The 17,166-nt window shown below is 45.7% G+C and overlaps 1 protein-coding gene across 5 annotated transcripts in view; it reads right to left on the reverse strand.

Annotated features, from left to right (window-relative positions):
* The window catches only part of DPF2 (double PHD fingers 2), a 40,726-nt gene extending 36,715 nt beyond the window's left edge, over window positions 1–4,011 (reverse strand). For 4 of the 5 annotated variants that reach the window (XM_045023837.1, XM_045023836.1, XM_045023835.1 and 1 more), the window contains exon 1: window positions 3,858–4,011. In XM_045023837.1, coding sequence (XP_044879772.1) covers window positions 3,858–3,889 — 32 coding nt within the window. In that variant the 5' untranslated portion in view covers window positions 3,890–4,011. Of the gene's footprint in view, window positions 1–2,678; window positions 2,818–3,857 lie in introns of those variants that run through there. The other variant, XM_045023838.1, reaches the window with a different exon arrangement.
* Window positions 4,012–17,166: the final 13,155 nt, after the last annotated feature.

The following is a 17,166-nucleotide window of genomic DNA, read 5'->3' on the forward strand; positions in this document are numbered from 1 at the left end:
CACAGTTTTTGAGCAAAAAAGGGAATTTTCCCACTTTAAATGGCAAATGTAGACATGCCCCTAGTCTCTTGGGTTAAAGGCACTACATAAGCATTAAATATTATAGCAGTTTTCAGGATGGAAAATTTTCCTAAAGGTGTCCAGAAACAGAATAGGATTCCCCTTAGCAGATAACATTGTTTGGACTGTAGAGTGGGCCAAAGATCAGGAGATGGAGGAATCAAAACCAGGAGAGAAACACATCTTAATGGAAGAGTGAAAACTTTTCCACAGACAAATGGCTGGATATTCTCTTTTTAAAATACATAACCTAGTTTTTTTATTGAAGTCATATCAATACTTTTATACAGTTCAATCTAATAATGCACATTTCTAAGATACAATTAAAACCTAGATGTACAAACTTAATGCACAAGCTGACTGTATTGATACGCCATTGCTGTGCATTCAAACACAGCTTAAATAGACTCAAAATATCAAATAAAGCAAAAGATTTTTTAAAATGTAATGGATTTCTGGCTAAATCCTGCATATGCAAAAATATGTTGATCCAAGGAGGGAAAAAAAGAACAGATTCTGTGTCTTTGCTTCTATTCTGAAAAAGCAGACCAGAAATTTGCTCTGCAGCCAATATCCAACCTAATCCCTTCCCAGTGGTTCAATCCATACTAGAGAAAAATAAAAGCCTATTGGCTGCATCCACTTTTAACAATGAGCTAACACAGGTTCAACATGATTTCCCTGCTCAATGTAGACTCGTTTTCCAAACTGTGAGTCATGACCCCCAAGGGGGGGAGGGGAAGGGGTGTCTTGAAACATCAAGCCAGCAGGGAGGAGGGTAAATAGGAGGGTGAGGGAAGGCAGGAGATCTGAAGGGAGCTTAGCTGGTCCTGGGTCCTGCACTGCCTGCTGGGCCCTCCTGCTGGACCCCATGGCAGCTCCTCCTAGTGCCATTGGAATCCTCAAGTCAACAAGGAGAGGGAGACAGGGCTGACATTTAAGTAGGGCAGGGGGAGACAGGGAGACTGTTCATGGTCCCATTGCAAGGCAGAGAGCAGAGGTGCACAGAGCTGGCTAAGTAGAGGCTGGTCCCTGCCATTGGCAGCAAAATCCAAAGGCTAGCAGTGCTGAAATGAGACACCACCACCCCCAGCCTGACAGGGAGCTGTGGTGCAGAGGAGGGAGGGACGGGGAGGAGACTGAGCTGCCACCCCTGCTGAGGCAGGCATGCCCAATCCATGCACTCTGGCCTGCAATGGCAACTCTCCCCTGAGACCTGGGGGTGGACCAGGGCTGAAAAATCTGCTCCAGCCCCAAAAGTAATATCTGAATTGGCACCATTGCCCCTGGGGGCCATGTTAACAGATGTGAGCCCAAAGGTGGTCACAACATGAAAGAATTGAGGAATCATTGAGATAAACCATTTTTCTACAGGATATAGGAACATATTCTGCTTTCAGTTATACACAAGTAAATACAACACTGCAGACTTTGATAGAGTTACTCGAGATTTACCCTGGCATGACTGACAAATGGGATCTGACCTCAAGTCTATAAACCCGTTTTCTAAAATGGTATTAAAATGCTACTGGAGAGGCAGTATGGTCCAGTGAATAAGGAACTGAACTGGGACGCAGGAGACCCAAGTTCTTTTCCTAGCTCCGTGACCTTTAGCAACCTAGTTCCCCCTTCTGTTTCCTGTCCCACCCTTCGTCTCATCTAATTGGATCATAAAGTGTTCAGGGCAGGGACTACATACACTGCCTAGCACACTGGGTCCACATTCTCAGATTTTACTTAATCTATACCAACCATGATTAAAAATATCTATTTTTAAAGCAGCTTTAGCCAACACACACAGTGGTAATTAAACATCCACCATTAGTTTTTAAAAACAGCTGTTCATTTACATTTTATGTTACAAAAATCAAAAACCTCCAACAACTGCCCTTTTCATTAAAAATAATTAAATTCCATGCTCATGTGACAAGTGGATAAATTGATACTTATATTTTCCTTGGTTTTAGACTGAACTAAGACCAGAAAATGTACAAAGTCTCAAACAGATCAGAAGAACAGGGAGGGTTATGAGGATGTTTGGCTCAGTTATCCCTCATTTAAAAGCATGTTCCTACAATACTCTACAGTAATAATCCAGTTACACTGTAGTAACATTTTGGTGCAGTGTAACTTTTGGTGCTGGGGATAACGATACTAACCTCCTTTGTAAAGTGCTTTGAGATCTAGTGATGAAAAACACTATATAAAAGATATTCTATATTTTGGACTACTACTCTACAATACCCGTACACCTGATAGCGTATCTTTATAGATATCTGGGGACCTATACAGCCCCTAATTACTGTGTACCTGTGCACCTCACAATCATTAATGGATTTTATTCTCACAACCCCCATAAGAGACAGGGAAGGGCAATCTGCTTTTTACAGATGGGGAACTGAAGCACAAGGCATATTAAGTAACCTACCCAGGATCCGTGAGAAACGCATGACTGAGACAAGAATTCACCCTAGGGTACCTGAGGTCCATTGCACTGCCTTGACTCCAAGACCACCCTTCTCTCCCTCTGCCCAAGGCTCAAATGGTGTGATTTGCAGAAAGAAAATGATGCCCTTGTTGCTAAGACTGTCCTTTCCCCAAAGAATTTTTAAGAATACCTGCTGTTTAGTGTGTTCCAGATAATTTTTTTTTGCTCTTCTCAAGTTTCTTTAGAGATAGCAAAGATTTGACAATGTCCAGAGGGGAAAGAAAGAGGAACTCAATCAGAAGCATGGAAATCATACCACACACCTGGACTTAACCCCAAATACTGCTTCCTGACCACAGTCTGCCACATGACAGCCATTATTATGATGTACTGGAGCATCAAAGCAGATTGTAAGCTTACAACCTCAAGAGGTTATAAGCAATGTCATCACAATTACACACAACCACCTCTGTCAAGGCGTACCATCTTTATCCTACCTACCACAAAACCCTCTTCAATTTAAACCCTGCATGCTGGCTGGCTGAATCACCGTGATTTTTCAAGTACAGTTTTAAAAACAACACTTTTGCTCCTTCACACCAGGTTTATCAAGAATATGAGGGGAGCTGGCCCTTTTCACATCTTGGGGGCGTTAGGAAGATGTAGCCCTTACCTTTAGGGCAGTCTTGCAGCCACCCCTCTCATACCTTATCTTATTCCTAAAATTTAGGAAAGGGGGGGGCGGGGCTGCTGGTTTAGAAGGTCAAAGGAACTGTAGCCTTTCCAGCTCTCAGCACCTGGGTAGGGAGCAATAGCTTGTGCTCCCATATAGATCCCTGGAAAGGGAAGCTGCAACCCCTATTCTAGCCTGAGCCTTGTGGAGGACCCTGTTCCCCACGGCAGATCTATAAATGGAGCTGTCTGCTTCCCAGTTCCACGGGGACGGGGGAGGGGGGGGAGAAATGTCTCCCTGCTATTCTTGGTGGTGCCCTGTGGAGGATGATAATCCTCCCTCGTGCTGTAAATGGGGGCTTTGCTCCCCCCATTCCCACCCCTCAGGGATCCCATGAGGCCATCCTGTGAGGGTGGCCTCCTCCCCCCATTCCCACCCCCAGGGGCCGCAAGGGGTCCCTGCTCTCCCCACTCCCGGGCCCGCCGTGCGCCGGGATCCCCACTCCGCCTGAGGAGCCGGGCTGAGAAACTTTGCGCCTAACAATGAAAGCCCCAGAGCAGGAGCCCTCCGCGCCACCGCCGTTCCGGGTCGCTTAGATTCTCCCGAGGGGAGGGAGCCCAGCCGCGGCCCGGGCTGCTCCGCGGAGCGCTCGGGGGGCGGGGGGGCAGGAAAACGGGGGAGGGGGGAACCACTCACAGCTTCACCACATTCTGTACCACCGCCGCCATCTTCCCTCCGTCGCCTGGGCCCGTGTGGCCGTCCAGTGCGCACGCGCCGAGCGGCTGCTACCGGCTCACCCCGCCTACCCCAGGTTGCGCAAGCGCCAAGGACCGCTTGCTCACCCCTCTCCTTCCACCCCTCCCCTCCGCCGCTTGACAATAATTACGCATGCGTTGAGGGGAAAATACGCGCCTTCCCCCGCTCTGTGTCACCAATGCGCATGCGCTACCGCAGAGGCGTACACCCCCGCAATACCCATACGGCAGAGAGAGAGAGAGAGAGAACGCCCGACCTTGTCGCGACCATATTACGCATGCGTAAAAAGAGAAAAAAACCCAGGCGAGCTGGGTTGGGGCGCATGCGCGGGAGCACAAAATAGCGGGAAAGTTGAGGCGAGGGGAGGAAAGTGGGAAGAAATGAAGGCGGGGTGGAGGGAGGTAAGAGCGGGAGTAGGGGTGAGGGGAGGGAGGTGTCGCTATGAAGTCCCCAAGAGGCCGGCCCGGCTCCTTCACTGCACCAGCTACTGCTGCTGCGCGCGGCGCTGACCGGTGCTGTCGTCGGGCTGTCGTGCCTCACCAGAGTGGCCGAGAGGCTGATCTCTTTTTCTGACCTCTGGACCATGCTGGCGTGGGGTGTTTGTTGGGAAGAAAGGCTCCCCAGCTGCTCTGTGTAAACATGGGGGAGGGGGGTGTCAGTGACTGGGAGGGGGGATAGAGTGGGGTAGGTTGTTAAATTTTTGCCTTATAAAACCCCCAAACTATATAATTCCCTAATGTAAACCATGGCCCCAGGGGACTGGGCACTACAAATGCCATGTGCACGCAGTCCCCCATCCGTACAGAATACGTCTGAGGGGAACCAGCGTGTTGAGCTTTAGAGGAATCTCTGTCAAATAGGGGAGAGACAGGTTGTGCCCGCAACGGACAAGACTCTTGTTCTGCTCATCACTGTCTGCTGGGTAGTGCCCTGTCTCCAGTTGCCCCTCGTGCGCTGGAGTAAGACTGCAGGACTGATGCTTCTTGGGATGTTTATGGCTTGGGAGACATCACATGAACACAAATGGAAGTGGGGGGAGGGGGAGAGAGTACTCAAATGTGTGTATTTTAGGGTAAGACAAATCATCTAATGGATAGGGCATTGGGCTAGGAGTCAATAAATCTGGGTTTAATTCCTTCTTCAGCCACAGCTTCCCTGGGTAAATCACTGTGGTTCTGTCTGGCATTTGTAAAAAAAAAAAAAAAAGGTGTAATGCTTTCCTACCTCACAGGGGTGATGTGAAAATAAAATCTGAATTGCTCAGATACTGTGGGAACAGAATAAGTACCTACATGGATAGATTTGGGTCTAAATTCTCCCTCTCGATGTATGGGGTAAAAAAAAATTGTGGGTGAAAGTGTATTGCTTTATTTTGAGTCTGTTCTTGCACTGTGTGTTTTTTGCAGCTCAGATGCACCCAGCATCTTCCTGACACTTTCTTGGCTTGTTAACTAGGAAAGATGAGAGCAGCAACATTTTTGCTCTGCCTTTTTTTCTCTTCCATTACAAATTGTAGGTTCCTTCCCCCCTGCAGCTTTTCCAAGACACAATTTATCTCTTTGTTTAAAGCTTCCCCTTCCCAGCTCCCCAGTAATTAGTTTTGCAGTTGGAGTCTAACGGAAGGGTCTGCACGACACACATTTCAACTTTTGTTCAGAAGGAGGTGCCCTTGCCAACCCCAGAAGAATTCCCCTTGCTGAGGTGCCAGTTTGGCTAGATAGAGTTTCTCAGATTTCCCAGTGCTGGCCAGGAAGGCTAAAATGTTTCCACTGAACTCTCTTTGTTTCCCTGAAACACATTGGCTGCTCATTATTTTTGCACAATAGGGTTAATCGGGGATCTGAAAGCACCAAACTCTTATCCAGGAGTTGTATAAGCCATTTGGCCCTTTAATATAAGTTGTCTGAATAATTCCCTCTTTCTCCAGGCAGATATAAATTCCCTGCAAGTAACATTCCCAGCAGACTTCCAAGTGATACCAAAAAGAATGTTTGCTGAAATTCCCACAGTAGACATTGGTGGCAAATGATGGGTGTGGGCTGTGGCTGTGCCTATGCAAATCCCAGCCCAAATCACTCTAAGGATAATGTGCACCTATGCAGTTTAGCTCTTCCCTTGCTGTTTGGTTGTTGAAACCAAAGTAAACATCAGTGATGCAAATAGCAGCTTTGCCTGTCAACACTAGCGTTTTGCACTGGTAGCCCAAGCAAGTATCCACTGTAGACAAGGCCTATTTTGTAATTCTGTGTGTGATCTGTAAGGAAATCAACATTTCAGAAACTGGTGCACTGATGTCAGATCTCCCCACTGGCCAGCCTGAATGGGATGATGTTTCCTGTTGGGACAAAGTAAGAAGAACAAGACATCATTTCCATACCAGCTCTAGGTTTCAGAGTAGCAGCCGTGTTAGTCTGTATCCGCAAAAAGAACAGGAGTACTTGTGGTGCCACAAGTACTCCTGTTCTTTATACCAACTCTAGGCAATCTTGGATGCCCAACCAGCAAAGTGCATTCCCCAATTTCTTTCCTTCTTCCATCTGCACAATTTCTGCATTCTTTTTTGCCTCTCTCTTCCTCCTGGCCTCTTCCCAGCTCTCACTTCCCATTTCTAGTAATTTGTCTCATAGGTAGCTTGCATCCTATCTCCAAGATCATATGGAGAGTCAAAAGCACAGCTAGGATTAGAATGCAGGAGATCCCTATGTGATCTACCCACTAGATCTAGGAACAGAATTCAGGGGTCTCAATTTTGTTGCTTGCTCTAACCTTTAAGCCACCATCCTAGAGCTAGAATAGAACCCAGGAGTCTTCACTCAGGTCCCCTCTCTCAAACCTCCAGATTACGCTCCCTCCCAGTGAGGTAGAAAACTCTTCATCCCAGAAAGATAGAAAACCAAAAGGGACTCGATTTAATTCTGCCATCATGGGCTCAGACACAATATTGGATAGGTTGGAACTAGTAATTTTCCTGGCAGAATGACCCGTACATTTTAAAACTAAGGTAAAAAGTCGTATGTGTGGAGCTTTGGAACAATCATTTAGGTTATTCTCTGATTTGAGAAGTGAACAATCAAGAAAAGCTAATTAAAAATTAAACAAAACAGAACTAAACAGCAGCAAAGAATCCTGTGGCACCTTATAGACTAACAGATGTTTTGGAGCATGAGCTTTCGTGGGTGAATACCCACTTCGTCGGATGCAAAGCTCCTGCTCCAAAACGTCTGTTAGTCTATAAGGTGCCACAGGATTCTTTGCTGCTTTTACAGATCCAGACTAACACGGCTACCCCTCTGATACAGAACTAAACAGATTAAAAAGGGTCAAGGAAGAAAAGGAAGTTGTCATCAGCAGCGCTGTGGGAAATCTCTGAAGTGGGCCAGATTTATTCAGTGGTTTTTACTGGCTTTGTAAGAGAGGAATAAAGCAATACTTATTGCAACATTTTAAATGGGCAGGAAGCCAGGGAGAAAACTCAGGAAGAAATGTTTGATAGCTTGGCTAAGTGTACTCTGAATACAGCTTCCATCAAAGACACTGTCAGCTTGACAAGAAGAGGAATTTACAAACAGAAGATGAGAAAGCAGGCCAACTCGCTGTGAGAAAGTGAGAAGCAAGTTGTCACCATGATCTAAACTATTCTATTCTATATAATACAGTATTATGTTGGAATGTGTTAATGGCTGCCATGAAATGGATCTTTTATCTGTAGATAATCAAAGACCTGCTTAGAGCTGATGGATGAATACAGCACACTTCTTTCACTCTAAATGAAAGGAGCAGTTAAGCCTCTTGAGCTGGAAAGAGTAAAAGTCACCCCCCAAAACAATGGGCCATGTGGCAAGGTCTGATCTGAAGCTGAGCCAAATGGGCTAAGAGGTTCCCTGATTTCAAATACAGAGGGTAAAAGATGGTTTGGCAGATGTAGGAGAGAAAAAGTCAGCAGATAGCTTAGCAAAAGAAACAGCTTGGGCATGGCTACATTTGCAAATGTAGAGCGCTTTGAGTTAAACCAGCCTTCGTAGAGCGCACTAGGGAAGGCGCTGCAGTCTGTCAAGACTGACAGCTGCAAGTGCACTGGCATGTCCACATTTGCAGCACTTGCAGCGGCATTGGGAGCAGTGCATTGTGGGCAGCTATGCCACAGAGCACCTCTTCCCATTCTGGCGCTGTGGCTTGTAGGAAGGGGGTGGGGCATTCTGGGTCCTGTCCCAACGCCTGTGATGCATCAGTTCGCATCCCAGCAATCCCTCTGCTTCCGTCCACAATTGGCACCATCTTTCAACATTTTTTGTACTGTGCGCTCTGTCTTGCCTTTCGGTCTGTGGGAATGGAGCCCGAACTCCTGAGGAATATGCTGACAAATCTCGCCAGCACATCACATTTGGCAGTCGAGTTATTCCTTAAGATCCAAAGTGACAGTGAGGACTCCAACGATGATATCGACTTGAGTAATGCATATGACACAAGATTGCTTGTGGCATTCACAGACATGCTCACCACTGTGGAACGGTGCTTTTGGACTCGGGAAACATGCACTGAGTGGTGGGATCACATCGTCATGCAAGTCTGGGATGACAAGCGGTGGCTGCAGAACTTTCGGATGAGAAAAGCCACTTTCATGGGACTGTGTGATGAGCTCGCCCCCACCCTGCGGCACAAGGACACGAGACTGAGAGCTGCCCTGATGGTGGAGAAGCGGGTGGCTCTTGCAATCTGGAAGCTGGGAACTCCAGACAGCTACCAATCGGTCACTAACCAGTTTGGAGTGGCCATTAATCACATCCTGCTCAGAAGAACCGTAACTGGGTAGCGTGCATGACATTGTGGCTGGCTTTGCACAAATGGGTTTCCCTAAATGCAGAGGGGCGATGCATATTCCAATTCTGGCACCAGCCCACCCAACCTCCAAGTACGTTAATAGGAAGGGGTATTTCTCTATGGTTCTCCAGGCGCTTGTGGATCACCGTGGGCATTTCATTGGCATTAATGCAGGCTGGCTCGGAAGGGTGCATGATGCACGCATCTTTCGGAACAGTGCTCTGTTCAGGAAGCTGCAAGCCGGGACTTTTTTTCCCAGACCAGAAGATCATCGTAGGGGAAGTCAAAATGCCCATTGTGATCCTTGGAGACCCCGCTTACCCTTTAATACCGTGTCATGAAACCCTACACAGGGAGCCTTGACAGCAGCAAGGAGTAGTTCAACAACAGGCTGAGCCGGTGCAGAATGACTGTGGAGTGTGCTTTTGGCTGTTTAAAAGGACGCTGGCGCTCTCTGTATGGGAAGCTGGACATGGCTGATAATAGCATCCCCGCGGTTATATCCACGTGCTGTACCTCCATAACATTTGTGAAGATAAGGGTGAAAGATTCACTCAGGCATGGAACTTGGAGGTTCAACACCTGGAGGCTGAATTTGAACAGCCAGAGAGCAGGGCTGAGGGGCCCAGTGCAGGGCTGCAAGGATTAGGGATGCCTTGAGGGAGCAATTTGAGGCTGAAAGCCACCAGTAATGTCTGGTGCCCTGCACGGGAGTGAAGTGCAGTGGTTCCAGTGTTAGTAGGAATCTGTGTTTGCTACGTATGATACACTGACTTGCAGTTCCTGTTGCTTTCCTGGGCTAAGGTATCTTTTACTTTATGCAATAATAAAGAATGTTTTCAAAGCAAAAAAAAATCCATGTATTGAAAAGAAACACAACTGCTTGGGAAACACAAAGGGCAAGGGGATGGGGTGAGGCATGGTACAAATCACAGATTTGTACCTGTCCTGTTATCATACTCAGCCTTCCTGTTTGGAGTGCTGTGCAATGAGTGCTGCACTTCAGGATGGCTATACTGCATGGTGATGGGGTTGAGTGCAGTGGGTAAGGGTCGTAGTTTTCAGGGCTGGTTAGCCTGACTGGGACAAGGACCACAGTGGCTCTTCCACGAAACCTGCGCAAGCGCATTGCCCAAGTTCTGGCTGAGATCTTTGAAGAGATCACTGAGGTCGATTACCGCAATGTGAGAGAGCACATCAACGCCTTATTCCACATCTAGGCATGCATGCAGCCCTAACCCTCCTTGCCCCAAGAGCCCGCACCAATAACTTCCTTCCCAAAATAAAAGCCGCTTACCAGGAACCTCCTCTGGTGTTTGTCCTTCCCCAAGCACTGGCTGCCACAACTGGCTACCTTCCTCCTGGCTTGAGAACAACTGGCTGCATGCATCTAGGGATGCCGGGATGTCATCCTCCTCCTCAGCACCCTCACTCCTGCTTTGCTGCTGCTGCTCCTCCTCCTCCTCCTGCCTTGTTGGACTGGGCTCTGAAGTGTCCATGGTGGTACTTGGAGTGGAGGTGGGGTCACCCCCAAGTATTGTGTCCAGCTCTTTGTAAAAACAGCAGTTTGCGGGGGCAGCACCGGAACGGCTGTTTGCCTCGCGGGCTTTGCAGTAGGCATTCTGCAGCTCCTTCACTTTAACCCTGCACTGCAGAGCGTCCCGGTCATGGCCCCTTTCCATCATGTCCTTTGATATCTGCTCAAAGGTATCGTAATTCCTACGGCTGGAGCGCAGCTGGGACTGGACAGCTTCCTCCCCCAAATACTGATGAGGTCCAGCACCTCGCCATTGCTCCATGCTGGGGATCGCCTGGCGCGTGGAGGCATGCTCACCTGGAAAGATTCGCTGAGGGCACTCCATGCCTGGCTGAGCAAACAGGAAGGGGATTTTCAAAATTCCCAGAGAATTTAAAGGGTGGGTCTGATGGTTGGTCACCTGAGGGCAGGGCAGTAGAGTTCAAACTGATGACCAGAGTGGCTAGAACAGGCATTGTGGGACACTTCTGGAGGCCGATCAGAGCGCATTAACAGACCAGGGTGTCCACACTGGCGCTGTGGCACTCCAGTGGGGGCGCATCAAATGTTACTCCACTCGCCAAGGTGGAGTACCAGGAGCACTCTAGCCGCAGAGTCAGAGCGCTCTACATGCCTTGCCAGTGTGGACGGGTCATGAGTTAGAGCGCACTGGGCTGCTTTAATGTGCTCTAACTCGCAAGTGTAGCCATGCCCTTCATGAGCGTAGCCCTGAGAGGGAGCAGATGGACAGAGCCCCTTGTGCACAGAACTGCCTGGGAAATAGCGAGCCAGGAAACTGCCTGTTTTTCATTTTCACCTATGTTCAAGGAAACAGGTCCTTGTGGACATTCTTTGTTAATAAACTAGATGGCACTAAAGAATATATCAGACTGGTATCCTCAATTTCATCTAGCAGAAACAATCCTGCAAGGCCACAAATATTGGCAAACTGCCTGGGCCAGAGGGACAACTGTAGGTTCTTCCACTGCCCTCAACACTGCAATATCTGAGAACTTTCCAGTAGTGCATTAAGTGACCTGATTAGCAGCTGTTCAGTAACACCATTCAGCCCTTGGGAGCACAACAAGACTGGGATAAATTCACCCACTGACTTCAGTAGAGTTACACCAACAATGAATTTGGCCCACTGATTTTTATGTCGGTCCTACACAAATTGTAGCTGGCATTTCTTGTTTTAAATTGTGGTGTCTTGTGTGGCTATTTTTTATTTGTATTGTGGCAACATAGAGAGGCTTCAATTGAGATTGGGGCCCTTTGTGTTGAGTGCTGCACGTACACATAGGAAGAGACTGTCCCTGCTCCAAAGGGTTTATAATTTAAATAGATAGACAAAGGTTGGGAGAAAGGAAGAGTTATTGGAGCTCTGTTTACACCAGCTGAGTTTCTGGCTTATTGTCCCCATTTTACAGATGAGGAACTGAGGCACAGAAAATTATGGATAACATTTTTGAAAGCACTAAAGTCACTTTTTAAAATGGGACTTAACCACATAGGTGCATTTGAAAATTTTACCTTATGTGACTTGTCCAAGGTCACACAGGAAGTCTGTTCCAGAGTAGGAATCAAAACCAGACTAAAGAATCCCAGGCCAGCGTCTTAATCACAGGACCTGACTTCATTTGCTTTACACCAGGAATGAACTTGTCTTATTTTAATGTAGGCCTTATGCAAATCATGGCTGACATTTCTTGTTTTTAAATAGTTATCAAAGTGTGGCTGTGTGGTTAACAAAAATTAATATTTACAGTGCAAAGTACCAATCATACCTGTTTATAACGAGCCAAGTTTTTTGACCTCAGTTATTAGTGGGATTCCTTTAAGCTGGTCATTATTTTTACAGATGGATAATCTTAAAATGATTAAACATGTTTTCTATAGCTAAGACATAAATCTCTGAAAATGGAAGTTTCTAATGAAATAATCACAGCAAGAGTCAGAAGGGATTCCATGCCTTCCATCCTCCACACCTAATAGAACATTATACAAGGGGCAGGCTGGGTTTCCCTTCTTCACAAACATCAGCTAATGGGCTCTTTTGGCAGCAGGATATGAAACTAGATGGACCAATGGTCTGGTCCAGGGTAACAAGGAGGCAAGGAGACCAGACTAGATGGACCCATTGGTCTGACCTGAGATGGGGATACCAGGATACTTTGGCCCCTTGGTCTGATCCAGTGCAGCAGGGAGTGACGGGGCTATTAAGCTAGATGGATCATTGATTTGATACAGTATAACAGGAGGTTGGATACCAGACTTGATATATTAACGCTATGAATCCTATATTCCTAACTCATCACTAACAGTGGACGGAATTAATTTTAACAGTGAAGCAACTTTTAAGACTGATTGCAAAAAGTCATATGCTATTTGGAATTTTAAATTGTATCTGTTCAAGAAGTTTTAACATGGGACAGACAATTCTGACAGCTGGGAAGACTGATGCCTAGAGTCTGATCCTGTGTGCTAGTATGTCCTTCTTGGTAAGGGTTATTTGTACCAGTCAGTGCAGCTTTCTGATGCTTCCAAGGATGGGGTGTGGTGGGGGAGGTGGATTCCAAACACTTTAGGCTGAAATCTGTTTGTGCATTCACTCTGATGTGCCAACTAAGGTGAAATCCATGGAAACAAATGCCACTGTGCTGTCGCCATGGACACAAAGCCCCCACGAGGATTATGGGCAGCAATAGAAAAGCAGAGCTGCCCATTAGCAGATCTGCTCTGCACTCAAAAACATGGTCCGTTCCAGAATTTTTCTTGGAATTGTTTGGCTGAACAACAGCTTTAGTATGTTAGAAAATAAAGTTAACCTCGTGAGAGAGGAGGAGAGAGAGACTGATGGACAGAGATTGATCTTGGATAAAGCAAGTTACTGCAAAGGTAAAATTGTAGAGGTCTGCATTCTAAATCTGAATTCATCCCCCCTGCCTCCTCCAAAATCTCAACAGTGTTAATTGGCATTGATACTCTAGTCTAGTGTCTGGAAATTCCTGGAGTGATGCCTGATGGAGTATTCTGTGTAAGAAGGATAATCTAAACAGAAGAGATGGAGTCTGGATACCATGGTGATAGGCACATTAGGCATACCAAACAGGATTCTGCATTGCCTGCAACTTGTGTAGTCATTTGCACCAACGCAAAGCAAGTATAAAATACTTCCTCAGAACACTAACAATTTGTACTCACTTTCATGTAGGACAATATCAGAAAAAGTGGGGTGGCCCCATACTGAGACAGACAGACCATACCCTAATATACCCAGATGTGGGTTAACGTGAAGGATGAACTCTGCAAGTGTGTCAGGGGACCTGTTTTTCTTCTGGCTGCAGCATTGGTAGTGAGCACCTACCCTAAAGCCTCAATGTGACCTTGGAAACTGCTGGCAGCCAAAAGAGGTCAGAATGTAGTAGGCAGCTTGCGGAGATGTTTTGCCATCTGAAAATAAACAGAAGGATGGTTGTAGGGTAGGAAGGATGGCCTAATCACTTGAATAGGGCCATAGACTGGAATGCAGAAGACCTGGGTTCAATTCTTGACTCAGCCACAGACATGACCCTGGCCAAGTCACTTAATGTACTTTGTGTCTCAGTTCCCCCACTATAAAATGGGGATAATATTTATCTCACAGGATATGAGGATAAACATTCATTGATGACTGTGAGGTGCTCAGATACCCTGGAGATGTGGGCCATCTATGTACCAACACAGGATAGGATGGACAGTATGCTGCCTGGAGAACAGGGAGCCAAATTCAACAGTGGTATAAATCGCACATAGGCCCAGATCCCTGACAGGTGTAAGTCAGTGTCGTTACATTGTCTTTAATGGATCCATGCTACTTTATACCAGCTATGGATTTGACATGGCATATAAGGTATCCTGAAAACAGCAGTGCAATTACACCCCTTTCTGACCCCTGGATGTGTAAGTCATACTTGTTTTCCATCCCATGGAATTCCAACTCTTAAGACTTCTGACAGATTTACACCCCAGAGGCCAGCCTCTCCAGTGCGCTGCACTTTGTGTAGTTCTTTACACCCACTGAGATTGCAAGCTCTTTTGGGCAGGGACAATCTTTTTGTTAGATGGTTGTACAGCACCTTGGGGCCCAGATCCTTAACTGGTGACCCTTAAGCACTGCCAGGAAAAAAACCCAGCTTTTATCCCCATGTAATTAGTCACAGAAGACCTGCTTCTGGTCTCCATTACACCACTGTAAATCAGGAGTAACTCTACTGCAGACAGAGGGCTAGATTCTCCACTGGTAAATCAGTGGAACTCTGTTGACTTCACCAGTTCAGAATCTGGCCCCCTGGATTTAAAACTGTTGTAAAGTCAGACCAGAATGAAATCCAGAGACTGCCATGGGAATGTTCCCACATACTCCAGGCTGAATTTGGTCCAGTTTATCTGTTTTGCAGCCTGAAGGCTAGAAAAGTTGTCAAAACACTTATTTAAACCAAAATTGCTGCTTCTCTCAGGCAGCATTGCCTTATAAGGCACCTTAATCACATACACATTTGTCTCCTTTGTGAAGCCTCCCAACAGAAACAGATGGGCAGCATAAACAAGAGCTGAGACAGTTGTGCAGTGACAAGATGAGAGCTTGTTAGTTTAATGAGTCATTATTTATTCCCCTCTAGAAAAGATTAAACAAAATGATACACTCTGTACAAAACAGCAAATCAGTGACATTGAGATGTTGTAGGAAAAACATATTCTGATGCAGAGGGAGGAACAGAAGGTCAGTGCACCTTAATTCCTTGCGGGTACACATCTTAAACTGTGAATTGAGGCTGCCAGAAATGTCCATGAATAATGATGCTTTGAACTTAATTACTGCCTTTAATCCAGTGGGTTCTTACATACATCAAACCTTGATATCTGTGTGGTGAAGGGAAGGCATTTTTAAAAAATCCCTATTTTATAGATGGGGAAACTGAGGAAGAGAGAGTTGTGACTTGCCCAAGATCACACGGTAAATCAGTGGCAGAGCTAGGAACAGCACTGAGTCCTCACTGCTTCTAAGCACAAGACAACACCCTCCTCCCAGAGCTAGGAATAGAACCCAAGAGTCCTGACTCCCAGGTCCTTACCCTAAGCATTAAACTACATTCCCCTCCCAGAGATGGGACTAGAACCCTGGAGTCAAAGGGAACTGATAGGTGCTTATACTATGTCCTCTCTCATACCCCAAGTCTGGGCGTTTGGAAGGATTTTAAGGTCAGGCACCCAATTCCTATTAAATTTCAGATGGATTTGGGTGTCCAACTCCAGCAGGCTCTTTTTCCATTCCTAGCCCAAAAAACTATGCAAGTCTGAATTATTCCATATTGTTCCAACAAGGCATCCCCCAGAGATTAGTTGAGCAGTCTTTTAAGTCCCTCCTTATATCCTACCTCTGCCATGACACCTACAAATCATTCTTGTCTGACACTGGTTAGGTTAGTGACAAGTGGAGACTACTATTTCTCTGCTACATGCTGTTTCTTTTATTATTCCCTCATCCTCTCTACCCAGTCAGTTGTGTGTCCTATCCAGAACTTACATAGTAAAATTGTGGAGGCAGAAGTGGTCTTCTGTATTAAAATGTCTGTATAATACCTAGCACCATGGTGCCTTGATATTTGACTGGGTGGAAGAATGGCTACTAGACTGAGACTCTGGAGTGTTAGGTTCAATTCCTGGATTCCCTGTGTGACCTTGGCAAGGAACTTAAACGCCTTTAAAAATCTGCCCATTGATCTATCTTTTGCCTCAGTTCTTCCAGCTATAAAATGGGGACAATGCATCACAGGAGTGTTACAAGTATATGGTCCATTAATGATGAGTGACACACAAGTACTGAGATAGACTGGAGTTCCTACCTAGGTACTAAAGGATTATAAATAAATAAATAAGAGCAAGGGCTGACATTTAAAAACCACCTAGGGAATTTTAATGGGAATTGGGAGTCCAAATCTTTTAGGCAACTTTGAAAATATGACCCACTTGAGCAAATGGAACCATCTGTTGTCTTGGTTATTTCTGCAGTACTAATGCCAGCAGAATTTAGATTTCCATCACTTTTAAGGCCAGAAGGGACCATCAACATCCTGCATAACACCGGCTATAAAATGTCCCCACAAATTCCTGCATCAAACTCAACAATTTGTGGTTGAATTGGAGTCTACAAACTGAGAGACACTCTAAGTGATGGAGAATTTACCACATCCCTTGGTAATCTGTTCCAGTGGTTAATTATCCTTGCTTTTGAAAAGTTTCATCTTATTTCCATCTTGAAGTATGATGACTTCAGCTTCCAACCATTGACTCTAGTTATGCCTACATCTGCTAAAATATACAGTCTGCGAATTTTTACTCCTAGCTTTTTTATAAAGAAGGATCATCATCAAAGCCAAATGGATTTTGTTCCTAGTTGCTTTACTGGTAAAGTGGCAGATTATTTTAAAAATTCAATTAAGAGGTTAAAAAAATAGCTTACACTCCATTTGACAATTCAAGTAATCTGGCAAACAGCAAGTGTTCAGGTTTTCAAACAGTAAATACAGATAGGAAGACAGTTTGATTCAGAACAGCATGGATCAACTTGATTGAGTTGTACTACATCTGTGGGTGAGTTACATGACTAATGTGGACAGTGAATCTTGATTACAATGCTAATGAGAAATCCCCTTAATATATGTGGTTATATTCCCGTCTACATCTTTTTTTCCTTTAACAAGGACCTCAGTGATATGGCATCTCTCACGGGCTCTACTTTAACAAAGCTCTATGTAAAATAGTCTCTCAATCTGAACCAGGATCCTTTTGAATTAAACTCTTGATATTCCACAGCATCATTCACACCATACCCACTACAAATAGTTTAAAATGACACAGTCCTTTTAAAAAAAG

This window comes from Mauremys mutica, chromosome 7 (genome assembly GCF_020497125.1).
Source record: "Mauremys mutica isolate MM-2020 ecotype Southern chromosome 7, ASM2049712v1, whole genome shotgun sequence".
Lineage (NCBI taxonomy): Eukaryota > Metazoa > Chordata > Testudines > Geoemydidae > Mauremys > Mauremys mutica.